This window comes from Penaeus japonicus, unplaced genomic scaffold (genome assembly GCF_977035675.1).
Source record: "Penaeus japonicus unplaced genomic scaffold, GWHDUDI00000001_assembly GWHDUDI00000010, whole genome shotgun sequence".
Classification (NCBI taxonomy): domain Eukaryota; kingdom Metazoa; phylum Arthropoda; class Malacostraca; order Decapoda; family Penaeidae; genus Penaeus; species Penaeus japonicus.
The window spans coordinates 3,688,031-3,698,030 of record NW_028234412.1 but is presented as its reverse complement, the minus strand read 5'-3'; the positions used below and the strand labels follow the sequence as shown (position 1 = coordinate 3,698,030).

General features: G+C 42.1%; 1 protein-coding gene across 3 annotated transcripts in view; it reads left to right on the top strand.

Annotated features, from left to right (window-relative positions):
• LOC147471067 (organic cation transporter protein-like) overlaps positions 1–10,000 on the top strand; it is a 28,666-nt gene that overhangs the window by 8,737 nt on the left and 9,929 nt on the right. For 2 of the 3 annotated variants that reach the window (XM_086540493.1, XM_086540494.1), the window contains exons 4-6: positions 6,553–6,670; positions 8,879–8,982; positions 9,566–9,720. In XM_086540493.1, coding sequence (XP_086396619.1) covers positions 6,553–6,670; positions 8,879–8,982; positions 9,566–9,720 — 377 coding nt within the window. The remainder of the gene's footprint in view (positions 1–6,552; positions 6,671–8,878; positions 8,983–9,565; positions 9,721–10,000) is intronic. The other variant, XM_086540495.1, reaches the window with a different exon arrangement.

The window sequence follows — 10,000 nt, the reverse complement described above, 5'->3', positions numbered from 1 at the left end:
CCAATACCACCTCCTCTTTTCTTTTTTTTTTGTGGGATGTGTCCCACAGTATTATTTCTGTCTTGTGTTTATTTATTGGGAGGTTGGTCCACTCACTTTGCCACAGGAGATGTATTTTTGCTTTTATAAAAGAAACAAAATACCTGAGATCTGTGCGGACAATGCCAGGCTCCAGATCACCAGTCGACCCGGCTAATTTGTCAGCCTGTTCATTGCCATGGATACCCGAGTGTCCAGGTACCCATATCAGCTTGATTGATTTATTGGCACTATGTAATTTACGAATGATATTACCCTGTAATTCATTTTTGGTGGTTTCTAAGGATTTAATTGCTTTAAGTGAACTTAGTGAGTCTGAAAAAATGACTATTCTATCGTGGGTCGTCGATAGGGCAAAATCTAAAGCTTTGTCTATTGCAAAAAGTTCAGCAAGAAAGATCGATGTATGATTCGGCAATCTGAATCTCAACTGGCATTCAGTCGACCATACACCCGCTCCCACACACTCGTCTGTCTTGGAGCCGTCGGTATATAAATGAAAAAAGGAAAGATGTTTAATTAGGATCTCTCTGAACCGCTGGCGTACCTCCGCCTCCGGCACCGTGGCTTTGGCTGATGGTAGCCAGTCTACCACGATGGTAAAATTGGGTGTCTCCCACGGCGCTATATTTGAATGAACCAGGGTATCGATGGTAGAGAGATCTATACCGACTTTATCTGTGAGGTCATCGAGTCTATTGCACAGCGGCTTTCCGCAGCGGTGCTGTGGCCCTAACTGCCGGCGTAAAACATCCCTGTTAGGATGATGGGGCTGCCTGGCTATCTTGGCGGCGTAAGTCAGCGCAAGCTGGCCGCGTCTAAGACGGAGGGGAGGTACTCCCGACTCTACCTCTAGGCGCTCGGTGCGAGTGCACTTAAGGGCTCCAAGACAGACGCGTAAAAAAGCATTCTGCACCATATTCAATCCTTTCAGAGTTGAGCTCGTTGCCGAGCCATACACGATTGACCCATAGTCTACTTTAGACCTAATCAGGGATTTATATAACATCAGTAAAGACTTTCTATCAGCTCCCCATTGGTGTCCAGAAATGCACTTTAATGAATTGAGTGTTTTTTGACGTTTATTCTTTAACTGACCAATGTGGTCTTTCCAATTTAATCTACTATCAAAGAGTAGACCAAGAAATCTTGCAGAATTTTGAATAGGTATTGGGTGGTTGTCCAGAGTTAGCCTGATGTTGGGCTTTCTCCTATGGGTAAAAATCACGCCAATACTCTTTCTTCTGGAAAACTTAAAGACCCACTGGAAGCCCCAATTATGAATCAGATCCAGTGCCAATTGGATCTGATTTGCCGAGAACTCTGTATTACTGCTGGAGTGCCATAATGCACAATCATCGGCATACAGTGAGTATTTAAGATTCCGAGGAGATGATAAAATGTCATTTATTACACATAAAAATAATGTTGGTGACAAGACACTTCCTTGTGGGACCCCGTTTGCCTGGACAAAAATGTCCGAGAAAGTGACATTGTCAGAAAATAATTTGACAGAAAACGTTCTGTCAGATATTATTATTATTATAAAACAAGGCAAGTTTCCACATAATCCGAAAGCATAAAGTTTTCTGAGTAGGCCATGTCGCCATGTCATGTCGTAAGCTTTTTCTATATCTAAGAATACTGAAATAAAAAAATGCCTCATGAATATGACTTTCCAGTTTTACTAGCTGATCGAGAGTTTGACGTCCCTTTCGGAAGCCGCACTGCTCGTCAACTAGTAAATTACTGGTATTTAAAAAATGCAATAGCGTACTATTAACAATTCTTTCCATGACCTTACATAAGCAACTTGTCAACGCAATTGGGCGGTACGATATAGCGGATTTGGGATCTCCCCCTCCTTTCAATATGGGAATGATGTGGGCGAAGTGCCATGAATTTGGAAAAGTCTGGCTTTTCCAAATATCATTGTACACTTCTAGCAACTTAATCATGTCATCATGATTAAGATGCTTTATCATCTCATATCGAATCTCATCGGGGCCTGGGGATGTTCCTCTACAGGCTTCTAGGACTCGGACAAGCTCATCCATAGTTAAATCTTAATTGTAATCAAGGTCATCTCCTGTGGCAAAGTGAATTGGTTGCAGCTCGGATGCTTCCTTGGTGTTCAGAAAAGCTGTATGGTAGTTTTCTGAGCTGTTTGTATAAGAAAACTGCCTGGCAATTATGTTAGCAATGTCTCTAGGTGAATCAAAGTTATTTACCTCATGGGTGATGTTTTTCATTTTGAATGATATATTTTTTCTATTGATTTTATTAATAGTGGACCAAACCTCTGTAATACTGGTATTGCTGTTAATCGCAGAGACAAAGCTTCGCCAGGAGCCTTTTTTGGCTTGTCTGATTGTTCTTTGAGCCTTAGGCCCGGTTTACATGAGGCGCTTTCAACGCGCGTTAACAAACATGGCGTTAGGCAAAGTCAATGGTATCTATGGAACCGGTCACACGTGACGCGCCGTTTTGCCTGACGCCTCGTCAACGTCGGGTCCCTTGCTACCGCGGCGTTTTGAAAGCAGCGCGCTCTCTAATTGGCTGGACTGCTACCAATGAGGAGAGAGAATGCGCGTTACTATGGCAACCCCTGGGATACTCCACGTGGAGGAAGTTTCTCGCCGCTTGCGCCGCTTCAAACGGTCTATATATATATATATATATATATATATATATATATATATATATATATATATATATATATTTACATACATATATATACATACTATATATATATATATATATATATATTATATATACATAATATATATATATATATATATATATATATATATATATAATATATATATATATATATATATAATATATATATATATATACATAATATATATATATATATATATATATACATATATATTTATATACATATATATATATGTCTGTTTCTCTCTGTATTGTTTGGCACAGACACACATATAACGCACGCACAGACACAAGCGTCGCGTTGACGCCGTGTTTGAAAGCGTCTCGTGTAAAGCGGTAGTTTCTAACGCCGAGTTTGCTCACGCACGTTGGAAGCCCGGTTTACACGAGGCGCTTTCCAACGTGCGTTAGCAAACTCGGCGTTAGAAACTACCGCTTTACACGAGGCGCTTTCAAACACGGCGTCAACGCGACGCTTGTGTCTGTGCGTGCGTTATATGTGTGTCTGTGCCAAACAATGCAGAGAGAAACAGACATATATTTATATATATATATATATATATAGTAATATATATATATATATATATAGTAATATATATATATAGTAATATATATATATATATATTTAGTGACCGTTTGAAGCGGCGCAAGCGGCGAGAAACTTCCTCCACGTGGAGTATCCCAGGGGTTGCCATAGTAACGCGCATTCGCTCTCCTCATTGGTAGCAGTCCAGCCAATTAGAGAGCGCGCTGCTTTCAAAACGCCGCGGTAGCAAGGGACCCGACGTTGACTCGGCGTCAGGCAAAACCGCGCGTCACGTGTGACCGGTTCCATAGATACCATTGACTTTGCCTAACGCCATGTTTGTTAACGCGCGTTGAAAGCGCCTCGTGTAAACCGGGCCTTAAGCTGTCGCTTGTTTGCAGTTGCGAAAGCTCTCGTTTGTGATGTTTTTTTTTTTTTTTTTAAAGCCCGTAGGCCCTATGTCGTTCACGTAGCACCCTGCAGCAATCTGGTGTCCACCATGGAACTCTATGTTTAACGCTCTCTGTCGAAGTCTTGGGGATGGTTGCCATTGCTGCATTTATAATACAATTTTGAACACTGTTTACTTTATCATCAATGGTTTCTCCAACGACTTCGAGCTTAACGCTCCTTGTGGAGGCGACCCAATCTGCTCTTTTTTACGTTAAATCTGGGTGCTGAAGGCGTTCTCGTGGTGTCGCATGAATATTGAATACAAATAGGAAGGTGATCGCTTCCCAACGAGTCGTCAATGGTGTGCCACAGGCACTTGGCTGCTAGTGTTGAAGAGACCAGTGATAGGTCAATAAAGCTCAAATTACCGGAATTATCGTCCACTCGCGTCGGACTACCATCGTTTAGAAGGACCAGATCAGAGTCGTTGATCAACTCAACTACTTGCTCACCTCTACCATCCATCCACAGGGAACCCCATAAAGTATGATGAGCGCTGAAATCACCTAAAATTAATTTGTTGTTTGGCAGACTGTCCTGAAGAGCAAAAAGCTCACCATAGATTACCATATCATCAGGTGGACAATAAACTGAACATATAGTCAGATATGTGTTATTGAATTTTACTTTGCATGCGACGTGTTCCAAAGTAGAATTAATCGTCACTTCAGTGAAAGAGAGGTTCTGGTGGATGTACGTGGCGACCCCGCCTCCGCCCCTTCTCTCTCGGTCTTTTCTACACAAATGATAGTTTCTTAACGATACGACCTCGTCAGAGACTCGATCGTTTAAAAGGCTTTCTTGAAGAACTGTAATATCGGGAGCATAGGACGAGGCTAATAGTCTAAGGGAGTTTATTTTTTTATATAAGACTTCGACAGTTCCACTGTATAATGGTAAACGCATAGGTTACGTTTTATGGGGTTTGGAAGTGCCTTGTCCGCCGGTTTTTCTTTTCTTTTATTCTTTTCTTTTCTTGGGAGGGAGGCGCCTCCTCCTCTCCCTCGCTTCCCGAGGGCCTCTCTCGGGAGTTTTTGGAGACAGTAGCCTCCATGGCCTGCTCCCCACTGCTAGGGAGACGCCCGGCGGAAGATGATCTGCCCTTCGAGTAGACCAAAAACCAGGCCAAGTCCTAGTAGGGGTCGCCTGGACAAGAGGGTGCGATCCAGATTGTGATTTGGTATCATCCTCCTTATGATACTTTTTTGCTGGGTTGATTCAGCAATTTCCTTTATCGTTTTGTTCAATTCTTTAATCTGATTCATTAAGTCCTTAACGGTTTTCTTAAGTTCAGAAATTTCTTGATATTTTGCTGCGAGCTGCTGACTAACACTGCTTGCACTAGAAACATTGTTAGTTACTGCTGAAGCGTAAGAAGTATTGGGTTTGCTTGCCAAACTTTCAACTTTCATCTTGGCCTCACGGTAGCTAACATCGTGCTCTCTCATGTATGCCAATGTCTCAGTCTCCTTCTTCAGGCTACTGCATTCAGCAGAGCCTGACTGATGGGGACCTCCACAATTAGCACACTTGAGTGTGTTTTCAGTGCATGCAGTGGTATCATGAGTTCCAGCACATTTACCGTAAGTGAATTTGTCAGTATCCTTATCAATGCATCTTAATGAGGTGTGTCCAAATTTTTGGCATCTATTACAACGCATTGGTTTTTGGATATAAGGTCGTACTTGAACGATCTCATATCCGACTTTGACAGTACTTGGAATCTTTGGAGTTGAAAAGGTCAGGAAACACAATCCGGTTTTTACTCGCACATTCCCATTTTTCTTGGTCATGCAATTTACGTCTACTACGCTTTGGTCATTCATTGCCTCAAGAATTTCGCTTTCTTCCATTGTCCTCAAATCCCTGTGAAAGATTACTCCCTTACAGGTATTTGGGCCAACAGGAATAGTTACTTTCACTGTAATGTCATGAATCTGCGTCAGTTTAAGCAAATCCTTAACCTGAGATTTAAACTGCACTTTTACAAGGAGGCTGCCATCTCGCATCAAGGAACATCAAGGACCTTCTTAATGATAAAGGAGTTGGCATTCTGCAAGGATTGATTTTCGTTCATGCATCGAATGTTTACACATCTTGCGTTCTCGGGAGGGATATCAATGCTTGGTCTTCTGGGTCGGTCATTGGTCGGGGTTCCTTCAGTGGTCAAAGTGGTCTTAGACGAGTTCGGAGTCGCCCTTCCTCCTTGAGGAGGAGGAAGGGTAGCCGGGGGATCAATCCTACTCGGGTGTCGGACCAGGTCCGAACCCTGGGCCAAAGCCCGTTCTCCTGTCCCTTAACTATTGTAACAACCTAATCCCAATAGCTAAGAGAATATTTTAGAGTCTTTTTGTTACACGCCCTCGACCCCCCCCCCCCCGCCCGACTACTGGGCCTCCCTACCCAGGGGTTACAGCCCGTAAGGGCTTGCCTGGGGTAGAAGAGTGCTGCGGGTCTGGGGTGGGGGCCGACTACTACTACTGTAGCCTCGTGTCACCTGCAAAATCAAAGCACTGAAGGTGCAAAAAGTCTGTAAATATAGTATTTACTTTGCTTTTCTTACGTTAAATAACGCAGAAGCAACAATGCCAAGTGTGACAAGAGGCCCGTATCCCAGGGTAACTCTAGTGGTACAAGACTTTATTTGTTGCTGCTGGGTTTTCACCAAGGTCTGAGCGGTTCAACGTCTCATACACGAGTGTGAATGTTGTTATTGTTCGTATCATTATGACCCTTATGACTGCTGTCTTTGTTGTGATGGAAATGATTGCAGTTAGTTATTTTGAATAACAATTAATCCATGTATATTGTGTTTTTTTTCTTTCTTTTTTTTTACCTTTTTTTTTAACCAACAGGGACAATTGTCACTACCTGGGTGTTTATAACGGCACTGAGGGAGAACCAGCTCCTCTCCCTTGTACCAAATGGTCTTACGATACGTCGACGTTTACGAATACCATCACTATGCAGGTATTTTATTTATCTTTTGTTTTTTTTTATTTGTTTTTTCCACTCTACTTCTCCTTTCTTCGCCTCCCTAGCCATGTTTTATGATCTCTCTTTCTTTTTCTTTTCTTTTTTCTCTCTCTCTTTCTCTTTTCCTTCTCTGTCTTCCTCTCTCCCTTCTCTCTGGCTTCCTCCTCTCTCTTTCTCTCTTTCGCTCTTTTTTTTCTCTCTCTGTCTTCCTCTTCTCTCCCTCTCTCTCTCCCACACCGACAAACACAAACAAATACAACCTAAACGCATAAAGTCAAGTGAACCTCACAACGCCGAACTCGCCATGGCCTCCGAAGGGAAAGACACCCCAAGGAAATCGTTGAAAACACGAAGCACCTGACAAGCTGCCGCCTTCAAATTGTCCATCCCTTTTGGTTCAGACTGACTGCGGACTGTGGCATGATGCTGAGTCTTCCTTAGGGCCTTTTTTCTCCCATTGGATCCTCCAGACCCCTCGATTCTCACAAATAGGGGAGAATGATGTGGCTAAATACTTGGCTCCCCTAACTGACCAGCTCCGGTACTAGCTTCAGCATCTGTTTCGGCTACTGTCTCGGCACCTGCTTCAGCTCCAGTTCCAGCTCCAGCACCTGTTTTGGCTACAGCTCCGGCACCTTCGATGTCCACTAGTCCCCACTCCGAAAGCCGGATGCGAATGTGGCTTCAGAAGCTCGAACAGAAGTAGAAAAAAAGGTATGAATGAGACTTGTAAGAACTTGTATCCCTCGGGCCTGTGAAGAATCGTAGTCCAGAATTCCTTGAAGATGAAACGAAATACATTATGAAAGCCTTATTGAAACAGAAATACCCAAGGGGATTATTTCTGAATCTCCGGAAGAAGGCGGAGATCATTATGACGAGGTTAGGAACCGAACCCTCTTCCCCCCCCCCCCTCCCCTGACTAATTCTAAGAGTTACCTCTTTGGTGCAACATCTCCGAGGCGATTTGTAAACATTTCGGAAACACCATCAAGATCGCCAATACTTCTGGTACAAGAGTAGGTAATCTAACACGAGATGGAAAGCCGCCCACAAGCAGCCCCGGGCGACAGCGTCTCATACTGAATATTTTGCAGCAGATGTGAGAAAAAAGCGGACTATGGTGAGACAGGACGTGGTTTCAGCGCCAGAATCAGCGACCATCGAGCCGACGTCCGTCACCACAGAACTTCCAACGCCATGGTGGTACACGTGGATGAAGCGGGATATAGCTACCAGACTGGAAGCGAGCCAAAGTGATCCATGAAGGATTGAACAAATTGAAAATGAAAATGATGGAAGCTGAATACATCGCGACGGAGGAGAACATGTAACGCAGTGTCGGGACGCTTCAAATTATACAATTATGCGGATAACGAGCGACAGGTCACGGGCATCAGGTGATTGGTCACCTCTTGGTTAACATCTATATGTTTTTTACAAGTTTGTACTTCTGTAGTTCTGAGGACGAGGTAAACGAAACGGGCGAGTTACATCTCATTTATGCCTTTTTCTGCATTTGTCTTCAACAGCTGCAATACAAGTAAAGAATGATTACACTCTTTTTTGGATAGCAACAACCCTTGCACTGTAATAGTCAGCAGCCTATAATGGAACATGAAAATATTCAGCTGACTGGTGAAAGCTCAAAATGACTTTCTGTGTTACCTGTATTATTCTACATACTCAAGAAATCACTGGTCGTGGTTTTCATATGATTGAAAATGCTCTACTTGTTTTTCCTTCTTTCTTTCTTTATCTTACTGTCTGAATAACCTATCCGAATGTTGATAGTAATACAGTGCAGCCGTTCTGGTACTTGTAGTTACTGTTTGAATGATAGCACGCTTATTTAGGTCGACCAGTTTGGGTCAAAGCATCTTTATCTGTGGTTTTGAGGGCATGTGAACTGCTCTCTCTCTCTCTCTCTCTCTCTCTCTCTCTCTCTCTCTCTCTCTCTCTCTCTCTCTCTCTCTCTCTCTCTCTCTCTCTCTCTCTCTCTCTCTCTCTCTCTCTCTCTCTCTCTCTCTCTCTCTCTCTCTCTCTCTCTCTCTCTCTCTCTCTCTCTCTCTCCGCTCTCCTTCCCTCCTCCCCTCTCTTTCTCCTCCCCTTCTCGCCTCCCTCTCTCCTTCCCTCCTCCCCTCCCTCTTTCCCTCTCCCATACATCTTTCTCCCACTGACCTAGTATCATCCCACTCACAGTTTGACCTCGTTTGCGACTCGGAGTACCTAAGAGCTACGTACCAAAGTATATATATGCTTGGTACTTTCGTGGGAGAGCCAATAGCCGGTATTTTATCTGACAGGTGAGAAAATCTGATTGATTAAGGTATTCTGTCTTGAGCCTTTTAGAATAATGATGTTGATGATGGTGATGTTATTAATGATAGTAATGATGATGATGATAATGATGATGATGTTATTACTAATGATAGTAATGATGATGATGATGAAAAAATATATTATGATAATGATGATCATAGATGATAATGATAGTGGTGATAATTGTTATGGTGATGATAATAAGAGTGATGATAATCATAGTGATGATAATGATAATATCACTACTACTAGTGATAATGATAATGGCCATAATAGTAACAATAATAATAATAATAGCAGTAATAATTATAGTAACAGTAACAATGATTGTAGCAGTAATGATGACAATAATAACAATGACAATAACAATCACCATCATCATCATAAATATAAAATTGGTAGTATTTGTAGTAAGGATAATAATGATACTGATAATAATGATAATGAGATGATAATAATAGCAATAATGATAATGATTATGCTATACAAATGATAATACTAATACCAATACTAATACTAATGATAATGATCTCAATAATAATGAAAATGATAAGTCCCCCCTCTCAGATACGGGAGGAAGACAATGCTTACCTGCGGGACAATTCTCTTCACCATAATGGCGATATTCTCATCTTGTCTCCCTAACTTTTCGGCCATATTAGCAGCGCGATTCATCCTGGGTTTCTTACACCCTGCAGGTCTTCAGGCTGCATACATTTTAGGTGAGAGATTCGAGTACTTTGGGTTGTCAAAAAAAGGTTAAAAAGAGGAAAATAGTGAGAGATATTATGAAAATAAGGCGAGAGAGTCAAGATATTTTAGGGACACGTTTTAGGTACAAAGGTAAATACGTTTTAGGAGGGAGGATCAAGTTTTTTTTTCCATTAGATGTATTTCCCTTGAACTATAAATAAACATTTCAAATGTGATGAAGTCAAGCCTCTTTCTCTCACTCTCACTTTTACTCTCACTCTTACTCTTTCTCTCTCTCTCTATTTATCT